Source organism: Eublepharis macularius, chromosome 6 (assembly GCF_028583425.1).
Source record: "Eublepharis macularius isolate TG4126 chromosome 6, MPM_Emac_v1.0, whole genome shotgun sequence".
NCBI classification, from domain to species: Eukaryota; Metazoa; Chordata; class Lepidosauria; order Squamata; family Eublepharidae; genus Eublepharis; species Eublepharis macularius.
The window spans coordinates 89240868-89259555 of record NC_072795.1 but is presented as its reverse complement, the minus strand read 5'-3'; the positions used below and the strand labels follow the sequence as shown (position 1 = coordinate 89259555).

At 41.2% G+C, this 18688-nt stretch overlaps 1 protein-coding gene across 1 annotated transcript in view; it reads left to right on the top strand.

The window, feature by feature from the left end:
• Positions 1-13164, top strand: part of FAM53B (family with sequence similarity 53 member B) — a 135302-nt gene extending 122138 nt beyond the window's left edge. The window contains exon 6 of the mRNA XM_054982830.1: positions 7089-13164. Coding sequence (XP_054838805.1) covers positions 7089-7457 — 369 coding nt within the window. The 3' untranslated portion in view covers positions 7458-13164. The remainder of the gene's footprint in view (positions 1-7088) is intronic.
• Positions 13165-18688: the final 5524 nt, after the last annotated feature.

The window sequence follows — 18688 nt, the reverse complement described above, 5'->3', positions numbered from 1 at the left end:
TTCTAAATTTTTGAAGTAAAGCCCATGGATATGGGTAACCAGTAAACTCACCTCCTGCTGATTAGTGGTGGGGTCCAGCTTGGACCATGAGTAATTGAATCCAGACATGGAGGGTGTGGAGCTTCAGGAAGCTAGACCCTAAAGAGCAGCAATGGAAAAAAGAATATAAGTGTAACACATCCAGAGGCTGAATACTGCCTTCCAGTCCCAGAGGTTACACAAACATATAAAGTTACCTTATATTGAATCAGATCATTTGTCCATCAGTGTCCATATACTGCCTACTTAGACTGGCAGCAGCCCTCCGGGGTCTTAGGTGGAGATCTTTCACATCACCTACTACCTGATCCTTTTAAGATGGCAGGGATGTAATCCTGGATTTTTTATTGCTACAGTTGAGTTATACATCATTTTTTAAAAATTGCAGCATAGTTGTTAACCTTTATTATAGTTGCCATCCTAACCATCCATAGCCCCACAAGCGCCAGATCTAGCTCACTACTAGGTGTACAGTACTTCTCAGAATTTTCTAGAGAATTTGGATGCAATATTTTACTACAGGTAGGGAAAATGGAGTATAGTTGATAGTTTCAGTGAGGCAGAAGGACAGTGGACCATGGGAAAGGACTGAAGCATATCCTGGGTAGAAGCACCCCCTTTTGAAGCATTAACTATACGTCTTTACCTTTTCCATAAAATCATGAGAGCTAGAAATTTGTTCTTTATTTTTAAAAACCCAAATGCTTGGGTTTTAAGACCTCTTAAAAAAACCCTCCAGGTTTCTGTAGAACTGAGGGGAGTTTTAAAAGCAGCTTGTGATATGGCACACCAGGTTATTATTCAGACAAAATCTTACTGGGTTTGAGCAAACCCTTTGACTTGCCAAAAATAGCATTTTGGATTGGAGCCCAAATGTCCACCTACATACAAGTCAGTGCAGCCGATAGGAAAACTGTAAGGCAAAGCTTATGAGCTCTACGGCAACATCACTTTTCATTTGTTTTTCCTTTGTATTACACAAAGCATATGCAAGAGAAAACTTTGCTATATTGAGCTTTTCTAAATTGGGTCAGATCTCAGAAGCTAAGCTGGTTCAGCCTCGGTTAGTAATTGGATGGGAGACCTCCAATGAAAACCAGGGATGCAGAGGCAGGCAATGGCAAACCACCTCTGTTGGTCTCTTACCATGAATACCCCACCAGGGGTTGCCAAAAGTCAGCTATGGCTTGAAGGCACCCTCCACCACCAAATTGAGTGGGGTAGCAGGAGGACTGTTCTGTGTGTGTAACAAGGAAAAATATTAAGACATGCCAGCACATGATGGAAGTTGGCAAGAAATGTGACCAACTGTATGAAAATGGCTAAATGGGTGGGTGCCAGCCCCCCCCCACTTGTCTTTCCACTAGTCTTTCAACACATGAAGTACCTTACACAGAGTCAGACCATTGGTCTATTGACCAGTAGTGTCTCAAGCAGTGGCCTTTCATATCACCTGGTAACTGAGATCCTTTGAATCTGGGACCTTCTTTGCATGGAGCCATGGCTCTGTTGGTATCCTATCTCTGGGACCATGTAAATTGGGTTGTTGTGAGGATAAAATGGAGAAGAAAAGAAGATGCTTTGGGTCCCTATTGGAGAGAAAAATGAGATATAAATGAAGTAAAAATAAATAAATAAATGGTTCTTCCATGCAGTGTAGTTTTCTGGAAATACCTCTAAGTTAATTCCACACAACTGCTTGAAGGAGAATCTGGAGGCCCTGCAGTATTATATTGATTTTATTATTATGCCTTCATTATATACTCTCATTTCTGGGGAAAGGTTTTTTTTTTTTAAAATCAGTTTTACCCTCACAGTAGCCCTGTGACTGCGACTAGGTCAAGGTCACCCAGGAAACTTCATGGAGATCTGAACCTTGCTCTTCCCTAGTCCAGTCCTCTTAAATACTGCACTGTGCCAAAGCAGTTAACAGGTCACGGATGTCCAAACAACAGCTGTCTTAAGCATGGCTAATGAGGTAGAACTGGTTCAATATTTCCATGCCACCCTGTTCTGTCTCAAACAGAGGTCGCTCTTCTAGTTCTTGCTGCCCCGAAACAGGCATAGAGTAGTTGAAGTTAAAAAGGTTTCGTGCTAATCCTAACATCTCCATGCCTTTGACAAGAGCTCTCTCTCTCCCTCTCTTATTTGCTCTGTGTTTTTTCAGTCCCTTTTGTGTTGCTGTCATTTTCCTTTCCAAGCTTTACTCCATCTCTGTTTGTACCCCTTCAACCTCCACACTGAATGCTTCTTCACAAAGTGTACAATTCTCCACCCTGTGCTCTTTGGGGGAACTTTCTGTGATTCGAAAGCTGTTCACTGTTACAGTATATTAGAGGGTCTTCTCATTTCTCTGATCTGCTCCTCCTGAGTCCACCTTTGTCTCACCAACTCTGGGGAAAATGATAGCCCAGATTGAGGTGTGGTGTTGCTGGGTTTCCATCATCCACTCTTTTTAAAGCTTGCAGCAAAAGGATCCAAGGAAGGAGCCCACCCACCAAGCTTCAAAGCACTACTACGGATGTGCTCACCCAGCAATATGGTATTTTAAAAGGGGTCTGAGAGAGACAGTTACTGCAGCAGCCACCCCCATAGCTTCTTGCTGCACCTGTGCCCTTCAGGTTAGGATGGGGCTTGCCTGTTTGTCACTGTTACTGTACTTGATCTGGTTTTTGCCTTCTCATTTGGCACTGAATTTTCCTTTGGTTTGTTGGCTACTTGGTGCCATGTCAAAATAACCTTGGTCTGTCCCACTTCTACTAACTGTTGATTATAACAGTAAAACCCACACATGATTCTCACTTGTGTCTGAAGTTTAGCTCTGAGTTGCACATCCCAAAGCTGTGCCTATACAGAAGTCAGTTTCCTGCCTCTTTGCTTTCTGCAAAACTCTATAGAAGAGTTTCCTTTTGCCTTTCTAAGCCATCACACATTCCCCTAAGCTCCTGGCGTACTGGTTCAAACTGGTTTCATCAACAGCAACCAAAGCAATTCCATGAAATATTACTGGAGAAAGGAAAGAATGAAGCCCTCTTTGGTGTCTGAGCTTAGTGCCATAGCTGCTGCAATGTATATGGGAAGAGTATTGTAATCTGATTCAGATATTAGTTTTGGCTTGGCTTCAGGCAAGATGTATGTTTTGGAAAGGTGCATGTACTTGTGTAATAAGAAGAATTCTATTCATGTTAAGAGGAGAGAAAAGAAGGGCTGCCTTTAGAGTGGTTCTACAATGTAGGGCTAGACAAACAGGTCATTTGTTCTGAGATTGTGAAAGGTTGAAATCCTTTTGAACACAACGTAGTATACACCTTTAATCCCAGAGCACAGAGAACAGCACTATTGACACAGTTGCCTCCGAGCATGGAGGAGTGAAAGGTGGAATTCAGAGAACTTGGCCACTTCATATGCAACACTGTTTGCAAACTGAATGTTCCTCACTGGTTACCAGGTAACTAAAGACCAGAGAATTCTGCCAAGCTCAGGCATCAAGAGTAGCAAAGGCTTCTGTTCCTCTTAAAGCTGACATGTGTAGCAACATCATAATGCCCGCCTAACACATGAATTGTCAAAGGACTATCTTTTCCACAGTTCTGCAGAACAGTGCAGTGAAGATTTGGGGGATCTTGATGAAACTTGGTGCATGTGAAGCTTTGCTTTCAGAATTTGAAAGGTGGAAAATGAAGCTTACAAATGTACTCTCACTTACAATGTTCAGAGCAGACCAGCTTCCTTTTTTTGAGGTGGAATGACAGCACCTGATAAATAATTTCAGCTTCTCCTAAAGAGGACATTTTTCTCCAGGTTTGTTTAGAATCATAAGAGTTGAAGAGATCTCCAGGGTCATCTAGTCCAACACACAGACAATGCAGGAAATTCACAACTACCTCCCTGCCACGCACCCCCCAGTGACCCTGTACTCCATGCCCAGAAGTTGGCAAAACACCTCCAGGATCCCAAGCCAGGATCTTCTGGCCTGGAGAAAATTGCTTCCTGACCCCAAAGAGGCGAGCGGCATTACCCTGGGCGTGTAAGACAGGGCCATGAGAACTAAGCACTGATGTAACCCTTGTTTATAGTCTGCCTTTATCGCTGAGATTTGAGGCAGATTACACTGCTTGATATGATCACCAGCTGGAATATTCAATAAACAAAAAAAGTGGGTATGTACTGAAGAAATTTGAAAAGAAGCATAAATTCAAATACAGGAATACAGAGGTAAACCACTGTTGAAAACAAACATAAGTAATTTGAACATGACTAATTAAACAATGTAGGAACTACCCAGTAGGAGCATATCTGTGTCAACATGTACTCAGTAGTACATACAGTCCCTGTCCCTTTACCAAAGCTTCTCTTTGATCCATTTCCTTACAGCACAGCCCTATTGCCCTCCTGAATTATTCAGTTTTGCATTCTATGCAGTAAGCCAAGAGAGTGGGAGCTTTCCTGACTTGTTCAGGTGGGGGCCACCACAGGCTTCTGGCTCTGATCTTGACTTCTGACCTCAAATATGTTGAACTGGAAAACACTGTCTCCAGGTCCAGATTCAGGTTCAACCACACACAACTCCAATTTGGCCCTCACAGCTATATTATGGGCATATGCTAGGTACTCAGGGAGCACCCCAATTCTGTGAAAACATGCCATCTTAGAGCGGGACCACAAGTGACGCCTGACACAGGTTGGACACTTGCCAGCTTCCCTCAAGTTTTGATGGGAAATGTAGGCAGCTTGGCAGAATGTTGGACAAGTGACAGTTGAAAAGTCCATTGGACAGCAGTCAGAGAGTCAAGCTGCAAGACCAGGATGCCTACATTTCCCATCAAAACTTGAGGGAAGCTGACTAGTGTCCAACCTGTGTCAGGCGTCACTTGTGGTCCCGCTCTTATTTTAAAATGAGTGAGTCACTGTGCAGTTTACCTACAAAGTCAATTTTCTGCACGTGAAAAATAGATCCGAAAGAATGGCTTGTAGTATTGTTTCAATATGCTGCAGTTGTGTTTGAATACTATGAGGAAAACTCTGTAGCAATGTAGAAAGTTAGAGTTCAGTGGCTAAAGGTTTCTGGTTATTGAAAAATAAAAAAATTTCCATGTCATGTCATCCTATGTGGGAAAAAAGTTTTAAAATGCATCTTCCCCCCTTTAGCTATTAATATTTAGATTAATGGTGAGGTAGATTTATACTAAAATATTAACTATTACATTTAATAATTAAAATCTGTTTCGGCATCAAGTTTTTCTGCTTCATGGAAAATATTAGTATCTTTTACACTAGAAAGCTGTTTCAAAGTAAGGTACACAAACTATCTAAGCAATTAGATGTTTTTGATCATCTGTTTTAAAAAGACTTTTGTTCTGATTTGCATTGTAGATTTCAAAGCTGATTGAAGAGATAAAAATAACTTTCCGTATTTGCAGAAGCTTTACCCGTGTAGAAATACTTGTTCTCATTTGTTCTAGCAACTTCTGTTCATTACACTGCTTTGAAGGACATTAATTACAGTGTGTGAGAAGCCTCTGAGAACCTTGGCTATTAAGGTGCAATTGTGTAATATACAGAATGGGAAATACGCCGTTTGATCGTTTCATTATTCAGCGCCCAAAGCAAATGCACTATTCCCGGGCAAATGTTTGTTCCTATGTAACACCATAAAGAAATGTTTTAGCTTATCTAATTGATACATGTCTAAATGGTAAGTTTAGGCTTGCTGTAAGCTGGTAGGATGCTGGTTTAATGTAGTGTAACTTTTGAATGGTCCTCTGATGGTTTATCTATTAACTAAGGGGGAAAGAAGGCCTAGAAATTTGAGTTCTGAACTGTAGCTACTGCTGCCACAACTCCATAGCATTAGATGCTAAAACACTTAAGTGTTTGGGATTAATTAACCCTTGGAAACAGCATTGGAATTAATAGATAAGTCCTTCATATATCGATTGTGTGGCTGAATCTGGAAGCACATCTAGAAGGAAATGGGTACAGCCTCACTGAGGAATATTAGAAGTATGGATGGCTGAACATGAGACAGGACAAGGCGGTAGCCTCAGGTGGTGGATTTGGCAGGTGGGGGCAGCCTTTGTTTTTTGCCTTGTCACCCCCTCAGCATAACCATCCCACCTAGGAGCCAGAGCACCTAACATTTCTTCTCTTTCCCTAGGCATTTTAAAATGCAGCAAGATGTCCATGCCTAGTAAAGCTTCCCAGACTCTTCCAGACACAAGAGCCCTGTTGGCAATGCACAGCTTGTTCTGCTGTGCGTAATGACACCCAGGGAAAGAACAGGGAAGGAGCATTATCTTTCCTAGTTTCTGGAAAGGGAGGGATGGATGGGGGCAGCCACCTCAATCAGCACTCCTTGTGGAGCCAGCACTGGTTACAAGAAATGCAGGTACCAAGAAAAGCCACAATAGCTTTTCATTTCTTGCAGATTTTCAGTGTCTGTAATGGTTTTGTTACGGACAACTGATTAGTACATTTTGTGTGTGTGGGTGGGGGGGGGGAGACAGATGTGCTGTCCCCAGAAGTGTTTGGCTGAGGCAGTTTCACTGTTGAATCATTGTTCTGACATTTCCTTTTCAAAAGGGAGTTTTCCTAGGTATGTGTTGTATTTTGAGAAAAATAATGAGTAGCATTTTCCATGCCATGTGGATGCTTGAAAGATCAGTTTTGCCCGTTGATTCCCAAACGGACATATTTCAGTTGAAACCAACACAGTGGAGCGCTCCTTCACTGAAGTGTGGCTGTGCGTTAAGAAGGAAATAATTGTCTAAATTCTGTGCATGGAAGGATGACTTTCCTGTCTCCCTGCTCCTGCTGCAGCCTGAAATGCCCTATGTCACAATGGTGCTCCAGGAGGACGGGGGATTTGTAGGAGGAGCAAAAAAGAGGTGTTGGATTGCTGCTGCAGGGTGGAGGGTGGCAAAAACGGCCCTTCCCCTTGAGCATGGGGATCTTTGCCACAGGATCCAGCTGTGGAACTGTGATACATAGTTGATGTGCACCACAAAATCTGCTTCCTAATTGCCATGGTTTTCTTTTTTTTTTTACAGAATTGTCAAACTTTTAACAGCCTTAGCTGCCTTAGCACCACAGTGGATGACTGCTCTCTGCAAGATCAGTTCTCCCCTGGCATCAGCAGCACCAAATCATGGAAGACGACGTCTCTTTGCACCTTGGATGTCAATCCAGGCAGGACACCAGCCTGCACCCCTGTGCCAGAGCCTCACTCAAATGCAGAAGAATGTAAAGCTAGCAAAGAAGATGATTTCTCCTACGAAGAGTCAGAATATTGTGCCACAGAAGACGAGAGCAGTAGGAAAGAAGATGAAAACTCCTCATGGAGGAACAGTGGGACAGGAGGGGATAATGTCTTTCATTTGGATGGTGAATTAGACATTGAGCAAATAGAAAACAACTGAGAACGCAAAATGGAGGCTCTGTCTGCATCAAAGCTTTTAGGAGTGGTAAAATTTCACAGATGCTAATGTAGGCAGAGAAGAAAATCCACAATCTCCTTCTCCTTGGCAGGTGGGAGAGGACAAGAAGCTTTGCCAAAATTTCATCAGGTATCTTGTTAAACCTTGAAACTTTTTAGAACTACTGTAGTCCAGGAAGTTTTGCAAACAAGCTTTAGAGAATTCATCCAAATTACATCATATTAAAAAAAAGAAGCTTTGCAGATGTATCAAAACTTGAAATTGTGGGACGTTGGAATAAGAGCAACAAAATTTGTGTTTGGAACAGGTCTTAAGGAAAAAAGGAATGGCCAGAACATCAAGTGCTGGTTCTCATTCACAAATTAGATAACAAGTCTTCTAGGAGGGCCAGCAGGGTCACCCTCTGTCTCACTGGAATCTTGATCCACTTTGGCTTTTGACTTGGAAAATCAAGATTTTTGCCCTCATTTTTGGCTGATTTTAATTCTAAACTACATCGCAGGTATCCTTAGTAAAGGAAAGAAAGATGTAGGTTACCCATTTTATCTGAATTGATTTTCTATTGGATTATTTTTCAGATTACATCCAGTTCTCACAAACCAGACTTGGCAGTCTTGCACTATAGTGTCAAATTCCTAGGAGTCATGATAACCTGCTAGTTCTGTAGTCATCATCGGGATATGAAAAGATAGCACAATGCATTTACTCTTAAGTATGAGAGCTATACGCATAAGGAGGCTTACACATTTATAGCCGATATGGATATGAGTGCATAACCAGATTTGTATCATTGCTCTTCCAGTGTTCACTGAACTGGTTGAATGTGATGATGCAGATGGAGATGTGCACCCCCACCCCATTCAAGGCCTCTTTGTTGTATAAATAATTGTATGCAACTAGAGCTGGATCAAGGCCATTGACTGGGGAGGGGGCAGGAATCCCAAACATTAATACATCTGAAATTTAAATAAATGGCAGTGCCATATCCCTAAGGTGAAACATAGTTGGGTCACATAATGTGAGAGAATACATCAGAATAGCAAAGGGTTAGTCAGCAGTGGAGGTTCTTAAGATTAGTGCTCTGAAAATCTGAAAAGGATCATAAATGCATTGTTTCTCTCTGGAGAAGACAGCATATGGTCTCCTAACTGCATTTTGTACAGCCTGTCACTCCCATCTGGCAACAGACATCTAGCAAACTACATTCACCTCCAGAAATGACTAAGGGTGACTCCTCATTTTGCATGTATGACATAATGTTGGGATCATTCTCACCTCCTAGGCCTGGAAAGGCAAAAATGGTCATACTGAGTAGGCAGGCACATCACTGCATCACTTTCAGGGCTTGGCAGCAGCAGAGAAATGAAACAGCAACATATATGCAACAGTGCTGTTACTATAGATGCCAGTTATGGGGCCTGGATACCTTGTGCACAACAACATAAATGACCCTCCCACCCCTTGGAAGATATGGTTAAATGTGTTCCTAAAAGCAAGAAAGGTTTCTGTTATCTAAGTTCCTATAGGTGTTTTTATATCAGGAATATCCCTGTTCATTCTCTCAAAACTTGCCTGGTCCTGGTTTCCAAGCAGTAGGGTTGTATATGCTTTGTATTTACAAAACCTTCAGATTTTTGCACTAAAATAACCCAAACATTGCATCCTGTATAAACTAAGCATGTTTGCATATATTTTCTTTCTGTGATAATTTATTCTGCTTTTGATAATCATGGGGAGTGGAGCATTACTGAAATTCTACCCCCTAAATGATGGGAATTCTACCCAGTCCATGTACCCCATCTATGATGTCACAAGGATCCTTGAGAGGCTGCATTCTGTGCCCATTACCAATCGCAGAATGCATATGGCCCTTTTGGCACAGATCCCCTTTTGTACCGATGCTGGACAGTCCTGCTGCTGAATGTTCTCCTGGCACCAGTGCAGATCATTAAACAAAAAGAAGAACTTTTCTCAGAAAATTATAGAAGATCTGTAGTTGTCACAAACAAATTCATACATAAATGGCAACGTATTCCACATAAGTAGAGAGAGGAGGCCACTGATGAAATCTAAAAACAAATGCTGAACTGAACTTCACTTAGTATTTGGAAGGATGTGTTGTGCCTCTGAACAGAGACATGGGGAAATGGCCCAGCTACAGAGTCTGATACAAAATGCAGTTTGAGATATTGGTGATCAGGCAGCCATACTCCAGAGACTCACTGATTATGGTGAACAATAATTGTATCATTTTAGCACACATAACTCAGATAAATAAGCTGTTCACTTATCTATATGGAAACAAATGTTTTGTTTACCAGCAGACAAAAAAGAAAACAGGAAGGTAGAAATGGAATGTTAATGGCACCATTTTATTACTGCACTTTTTTCTGCAGTGGTATAGATGCTTTTGTCATTTAATACCACAGTAGATTCCTTCCAAGCTGTAGCTTTACAAATATCCAGACAAACTGCACAGGTTTTTTAATTTGTTTGTTGACTTCTGCTATTTCTTTCCTGTCCAATGCTCTCATACTGCGCAAAGCCAAAAAATAGTAACAAGTAGAGAAAGAAGGGATGGTTTAGTACTGAATACCCTGGGCTATGCATTTTGGTGCCAGAAACCTGTCTATAGGTTTGATACTCTCCACGAGGGCATCTCTTTACATGCTCACCCAGTTTGTTGAGAACATGCCAAGTTATAGCTGCTGGTGGTTTCACGGGCTAGCAGAGCAGGCAGTCTCCTAATATTGCTCATTAAGGTTACCAGGTCCTGATCTGACTTCTTAGCCTTATGTGGAAGGGAACATGTTTGGCTGGTTCAGCACATTGAAACAGGATGCTCTTCCTTCTTAGTTAGTCTCTACTAGGAAAGTGTTAAGGCAGTCTGTGAGCTTGGACACCGGGGCTTTGCTGCTGCTTTCTACCCTGCCATCTGTCCCAAGGAATCGGATTCCCCTTTTGGGGAGAAGGGAAAGGTGTTGTACTGTGATGAGTGACAGAGCAGTTGGAGGATATCATGGAGCTGGCTTAGGACTATGGGAAAGGTGATGTGTGTGACATTCAGGTCCTTCTTTTCCCTTACAGCCAGAATGCGGCTGATACAAATAGGCTGATTCACACCATCCTCTTTAGTGTTTTGTTTTGACACCACCTGTGCTCCAGTTTTGTTCATGATGTAGTGCTCATCTGAACTTTTAAATAAGGTAAAAATCACTGATGAGTTCATGTTGAGCAGAGGCAAAACATCATTCATGTCAGTGATCTGAGCTAAAGCTAGGGTAAAAATTACAGTGGTAGATCAGATCAGCCCATATCTAAATGGACCATGTGAACAGAACACAGCATGGTTTTTAGGTTATATGGGGATGCTTTGAACATGTCAGACTGGGTGTGCAGGAATGCACACTGTCTTACTATTTAAACCAAGTATTGGTTGGTTGCACAACATCTGTTCCACCTTGCATGGATAATAACTTAAATGGCATAGTAAAAATTACCTGTTTGACAGAAGTTACGTACATCAAATGATGGTTGATCAGCCTATTAGGATATGAGACCCTTTTTTAGATCTAGTAAAAGCTGCAGCCAATATGATATTGGACAAGGTTCTGATGGCATATTGCTTAACAAATACTCTCTCTGGCAGTTTCTATGGTCACAGGTCTGTTAACCATGTCACACAGAATGTTAGAACCACATTTCTGGTTTTTGTTTAAACTTGTATTGCTCTAAGGCAGTGCTCATTGTCTGTCTTCTTCTAGTTACTTTCTTTTTACCTCCGTGTAGCTCTAAGTCGTCATGATATAACGTTGCTGTAACTGGGCAGGTGAAATAGACGCCAACACTCCCTGTTTCTTTTCCATGTGTTGATTGTTCCAGGAATGACAAGCCTTTCCCCCAGCTTGGACTAAGAAGGCCCTGTTCCTAAATGTCACCTCTAATCAAAGAAATAAACAACCTTCTAGTGTACATAAAGATGTCACATGCATCCCTTTAACCCTCTTACAGACAGTTCCTGATCATACATCTGAATGTGGGCTTGCCAGTGTAGAGCACATCTTGTCTGGTTGCATTGTGCTTCACAAGAAGGAATATAAATTCCTTGTGCTGGCTTATGTGCAGCTTGATTTATGGAATATCACTTTCCCTTTGGTGACATAAAGAAGGCATTTTCATATTGTGAACTTTAAACTTAAAAGGGCTTTTTAAAAAAAGAAGAAAAAAAAGAAAAAGGGCTGCTACCTACAACTAGCTAAATATATATCGAGTAGGAAAGTGCCCCAAAGGACCACTACCCAACTCTCCTAGCTGTAGAGTAGTGTTTACATGGCAGCAAACCCTCTTTGCCTTAGTAAAGATGCTTCAGTAAACAATGGCCTTACATTGGGGCACATCACAATATACAGCCAAGGCAGCATTTTGTTGGGTTTGATTTTATTTGTTTGGATTTTGGTTTTGTATGATTTGTGTACCGAAACTGAGTTTTAAAAGCCTTACTTTTTATTTTTTTTAATAGAAATAAAATTTTGTGGGTTTATGAATGAATATATATATGTGTGTGTGTTTGTGTGTATGTATATATGCACACTTACACATGCAACCTGAAATATAGTACGTGCCTCATATTCAGGGGACAGTCTGTTGATTCTAACAGCATTGTATGTGTGTTCTCTATAAAACAACAGAAGCTCAGCTGGATCATTGGTTGCCGGCACCAGCTGAAGTCACTAGAGCCCTCTAGTAGGGATTTCTGGACTCATGCTGGATCTATCCAATACTATACAGGTAACTTTGGGATTCACTCAGACTGCAGACCGCTGCCATGTGGATACAGCAACCTTTCACTGAAGTTCTCTATGGACAAATATTTTTTTCTTTGATACATAGTAAAGTCAAAGCAGCAGGGAGACAGGCAGTGGGCTCATTTGGAGCCAGGATCATTTTGGACTGTGGATGCTTCTTTGATGACAGCAATAAATGTCAGCATTCAATCCCCCTTTTTAAATGTTCTAAATGCAACATTTTTTTTAAAAAAAAACTATTAGCAGTGGTGAATATGCGAACAGGGAATATGCCATGCACCTGCAGTCATTGGGCTTTAGTTTCATGAAATATTAAGATACATCTTCACACAGTGGAGAATGAACTGGGGGCAAAGCAACATATTTCTGGAGTTGATTGTAACTTTTCACAGAGTAGCCTAGCCTTTGGCTGATAACATTGTGGTTCAAGTACACTGTCAGAAATCTTTATTGAACAGGACAAGGGGACATTTGTAGGGTTTGTAGCAGTGTTTTGCAGTGTTTATGTTTTTTAATGTTAAAGAATCAAAACATGATGATGGCCAAAAAGCCTTTTGGGAAACCATGAACTCTGGTAGTGTTTGTGTGTGCGCGTGCATGCACGCAGACGTGTATGCGCGCATGTGAGCGTGCGTCTCTTTCTCTGTCTATGGTAATTGCACAGACGCAAATATATTGATATGTATACAAAGTCAGCTCTGTAGTTGGTGTTACATTTGTTCAAACTCAGCTATTACTGAGGACTGTTCCTTGACCTGAAAATTAAGAAGACTGCTGATTTGTACTCTCTCAAAATGACTTTATTGCACTATAGAGCAGCTCAGTCTCAGGAATTTACTTGTTACTTTGACTGTGTAAATAAAGCTTTCTGATTCTGTAACCTGCTCTCTGGGTACTTGTTCTTTGTTTATGCTTCCCTGATTGCCAAGACACTATCATTCTTTTAAAAAAGAAAAACCTTCAACAGAATGGAAGTTTTCCTTCATGACTACTGAGATGAATGGGCTTTTTCATTTACTCTGGTTTGGGGTGGGGCAGGTAAAGCAACGGGTATTATTCAGATACATCTATGCAGCTGATACTACCTGAGAAGATGGCTACATCTGCCTACCCTTGGACAATTAATACATGTGGGTGACTCCCAGTATCGATATATGATTTTGGTGCTGAAAAAGTGCCAGGTTAGGTTGTATTCAAAATTGCCTTACAACTCTGTAGTAGAAAGTGTTCAAGTCCATCTTTCATTACTTCCATACCTGTCATTGCTATATAGCAAAGAGTCAAGTAGCACCTTTAAGACTAACCAACTTTATTGTAGCATAAGCTTTAGAGAGCCACAGCTCTCTTCATCAGATGCATCTGACAAAGAGAGCTGTGGCTCTTGAAAGCTTATGTTACAATAAAGTTGGTTATTCTTAAAGGTGCTACTCGACTCCTTGCTATTTTGCTACTGCAGACTAATACGGCTCACTCCTCTGGATCTCTGTCATTGCTATGAAGCTCTGAGGACCAGGAGGATCCATGCAGTCATGTAGTCAGCCACACAATACCCAATTCATTCAGAATATGCGGATACACCTGCAGGCAAGAGGTCCAGTCTATGCTTATCATCAGGGACAATACGGAGTCAACCCTTAACCCTTCTCCTATTTGTTACTTTAGTTGCTGTAGCAACAGAGTCAGGGGCCCAGGGGATCTAGAGATGGAAAAGGCTTAGATAACTGACAGTATGATCCTAAGCAGTTATATTCTTCTATGTGTAACTGGTTAGGATAGCACTGCGGGCCAGTTCTACCCATTTGTTTTGTATTATCCTACCCTTTCTGTGCGATGCAATGAACCAAGCAATGATGTGACAGGGTCCTCAACTCATTTCACCTAGCTCTACAAATAGCCCGGCATGCATGCGCACTCCCAACAATACATTGCCTTCCAAACTCAGCTAGTAGATGAGTCTAGGCAGGAATAACTCTGAACAGATCAGTTTATAGGCCTTCAAAAAAATAAATACAGGGGTCTCCAGAAAAGAGAGGGGAGAGAGATTTTAAAATGCAAAGCGCGTATGGCTGCAAGGAGACTTCCTGCCTGCACACTCTTTGTGGGTTCTACAGCCCTGGCAATGTTAACAGGAGATCTGTTTGCAGGAAACTGCAAAGTTAAATACCAAGAATAGCTATGTGAATACTTTAAGAGGACAACAGATCCAAATAAAGATCGTAATAGGCACAGCACAGTATCTGGAACTGGATACTGAAAATCCTCCTCAGCAATAAAACAGCAGGTTCAAGCTTGTATTTTCTGTCAGACTGAACCTGCTTGCTTAAATTGAAGTTGTATGTAAAAACTCAGCCATGACTTTCTCAGTATCCCTAATCAAACTCCCATGGGGCAATGCATTTATAGAGCTTAGCATAACTTCTGAGGTTTGGGTGTGGTGTATGTGTGTCTTTTGTATCCAAGAAAATAACGAAGAGACCATAGGCACATAAACATTTGGAAAGGCTCTACAAGGAATTAAAAGTGTATTTATACAGTAGCTGCCACTGCCATGGAAAAATGGGAAGTTTATTCATTCAGCTGAAAAAATGAATCTTCAAACACTGTTCTCAAACAGGACCACAAAGTCTCATCAGGAAATACTTCCCTGTATTTGGTGGTCTAGCCCTGCCTTTGACCCTCATTCCTGCTCCAAAAGATACCTATGCCCCTGTAGCTGTAGTTGCTTATGTACTATTATGTTTGCTATCCCCTCTATGGACCAGTTCTCCCAACAAGCATATGAGGTGGTAAATCTATTATCGAACTGCACCACTTAAGATTGCAGGAAGGATTCACATGACGGATTTATACAGTTAAAAAACCCCCCTCGTTTATAGAAAATCACCTAGTCAGAGGAAAGGGGTTATAGCCCAAAAGTTATGCAAGTCTTCAAACTCTCCTCAAAACAGGGATATATGATGGACCATGTTAGCCTTTTCTATGCAAGTGCTCTGTGAAGTACCTAAATCACTTCCTGAAACTGGGTGACTTGGTGATTTGGCTAGATACCCAAATCGGACTTCGATAGCATAATGATTAAAACAGAGAGACCAAATAGAACTGATTAACTCAGCAAGGTTTAGGAGGTGGAAAAGGCATAAATATTCAGGAACCAAAATATGTGAAGGATATAAAGAAGAAAGGAGTGTGGTTGTTACTGTACAGAAAAACTCTAGCACCATTTATCCTATCCCAAGCAATTCCTCCTGCCTTGAGTTCTCCCCATAATGCAGCACTGTATGGACAGTATATATAGGGTACATTCAAACTTTTCGACTAAGACCCAACTGCCAGTCTACAGCAAACACTGTAACCTCCAGAGCCCAGGGCTGTCAAAACACATTTAAAATAAGCATTTCTGAGAGCAGAGGCAAGAGGTGGGACGGCGCTCAAGGCACAGCTGGTATTTTCTAGCAGAATCAAGAAATGCATCACCCTGAGCACCTGCATTTGTTGACTTGAAGCTCACTCTTCATGACTGGGTTCTGCTTCCATACCATGAAAACAGTGGCCTTTCTGATACCCTTAGTAGCGTGTTTTACTCTCAGCCTATCTGCTATCAAGCACGGAGTGAGCAGTCACAGCCTTCCTAAGAGACCTGCAGGGGAGGAATTGTAATAGTCTCTCTCAGACAGTGACAGAACTCTTTTTGAGTTGGCGGGACTATGGTATTTATAAACGAAAAGAACGAAGTGTTCTTTTAAATTGCAAAAGGCTTATGCTCCCCCATAAGCATCAGCTGTATCTAGTACATTTTTTATTTACGTCATTTAACCCACCATTCCTTCAAGGAGCTAAAAGTGGTGGACATGGTTCTCCTCATTAGTCTCAACAGCCTTAAGAATAGGAATAGTTTCCTCATGGGATATGAACATCCAGAGTAAGATGAGCCCCAGTATCTTATTTAGAAATGAAACTACACAACATGGCATAAGTTTGAATTCATGCGTATTCAAAGGGGACATAGACACTCCTATTGACAAATGCCCAAAGCTCAACATCCGAAGCATTTAAAATACGGGGGCACTCTTGGTCCTGATAGCATGCTCTTTTCTGGTAGATAGCAAGATTATCCTTTTACTGGATCAGGCAACCTAGTGGCCATCCTAACTTGTAGCAGAGCTCTTTACAGGTTAGTTTTGTGCTGTGTAGAGCAAGCACAAAATTGTTGGTGGAGAGGGGATTTTTTTGCTTTGTGTAGAAGGATACCCCTTCTTAAAAATCAAACTATGAACCTTCTGCAGTACAACTTGACCTCATTCTTATTTCATTTTAGCTATCTCCAGCTAAGAACTAATTGGCAAAGAATCTATCATCGCCATACACCCACCAGCCCATAGAAAGCTATTGCAAGAATAAATCCCTACTCCCTCAGGTCCAGCTTCATTCCATGAAAGAGAACCACTTTGAAAGAAAGAACAGAAAAAAATATATTCTTGGCAAACAAAAAGATGGAAAACACATTTGAAAAGCCTTAAAACATTAAAAATGTATGTGTGCAAATAGCTCAAGGAACAGAAGGAAATGAGCAGATGTCTGAGTGACCTCTCACACAGGGTAGAGGGTATGCCGAAAAAAGGAGCTGATAATGAGTGGAGTAATCAGATCATCTTCTTTTCATTTCTGGCGGTTAATACAGTGCTCAGAGAAATCCTATTATTTACTGTGTACAGTACCAGAAATAGAGGGCAACTTCATACAGAGGATTTTTCCATGATCCCCTTTTTGACATCCTTTCTGATGGTACTGATTTACCTTCTGTGACACTACTATCAAGTTAAAAGAATATCTTGCAAACCCAGTCCAAGGAAGTCTGATTGGGAGAGGAAGTGATCCTATGAGAAAAGTCTAGGCTCCATATTTAACACAAGAGATTAAACATAGTTAACACATTCTAAGACTGTCCCAAACCATCTATATTCACAAAGGATTGCAAATACGCCGGGCAACTTCAATCTCATCATGAACATTTGTTTTCCTTAGTGGGTGCCCACAATTCATACTTGTGAAAACATGGCATTGCCTTTGGTATGTGTCATTTTTTTAAAGTCTAGGGCTATTTTGGCTGTAGATATTTCCTTCCATCCCTAGGTTTTCCAATGCTGCATATATTTGGATAGCATAATACAAAACAAAGAATCTATCCAAAGCAATGGAAACTAACATGGAAATATACTCAGGAAAAGCTCCTAGTTACTTCAAGTTGATGAAGCAAGCACAGGCCAGTCACTGGTTCAGCAACAGCAGCCACAATGGGCAAAAGCATGGGGTACAGAGACAACAATGGCTGACTGATGGGAAGGTGGCTGGCACAGTGACAGGTCAATCCCTGAGTGACACAATGCACCAGCTCACTACCTGCTGAACAACAACAAGGAACAGAGGCTTGCGAGTCCAGACCGATGATAATAGGCTATAAGGGAGAATTCCATAAAGATGCTCATACAAGTGAACTTATGCTGTGAAGGTCAGGGAAAATCACAGGCAACACTATCAGAAACTCATAAATCAAACACTTTATTGTTTAAGACAACTCACTAAAAATACGGCTCCACATTAGTGAGGGGTCAGTAAACCAGAGGAGTACAGTAAAACCACAGACTGCTATTTCAGGCAAAACCCAACAGATAAAGAAGTGCCACAACAGATAAAGAAGTACCACAAATACTTTTAGGGATTATTATTGCTGGAACTCTGAATCCAGGGTTAAAGAAAACTCTAGCGTTCCATACATATTTCATAATTATGTGCAAAAGAGATAAGCTGGAAATACTTTTGCAGAAGGTATTCACAGCTCAACTTAAAGAGCACTCATTTCTTTTAAGAAGGAAAGCTTAAGACTTGGATGCTAACTGTAAAGCACTAATTCTACAGCACAGACTAATTCTACCACTTCACTGAAGTGGTACACTGGTGTCTGAACTGGACCTTTTGGACCAATGGAGGTTCACATGATTTAATGGTCTTAATTCTCCTCCACCCACCCATACCTCAGAGAGATAGTAGCATACCAGGGAGAAAGGGTCTAATGTAACTTTGCCCTTTTCCTGGTAATTCTCTATATAGAGGGATTTTCTTTTTTGAGTGGGATGCTCATTCAGTTATGTGAACAACCAAGACACAAGCCCTACTCACATATTAGAGTGAATGCATGTACAGAGCCAACTTGTGTTCACTTTACAAATGAAACCAGGGACCAGCACTTGGATAAATATGCAGTTTCAATCAAATGTTAAGCTGTATATGTGTTGAATATAACATCATGCTGTGGTTAATGCCTTACCCCACAGAATTTGCACACAGCAAAATGTGTATCAAGGGTTGTCATAAGTGTGTCTACATTCTGTACAAGCTCAGAGGTTACAAAGT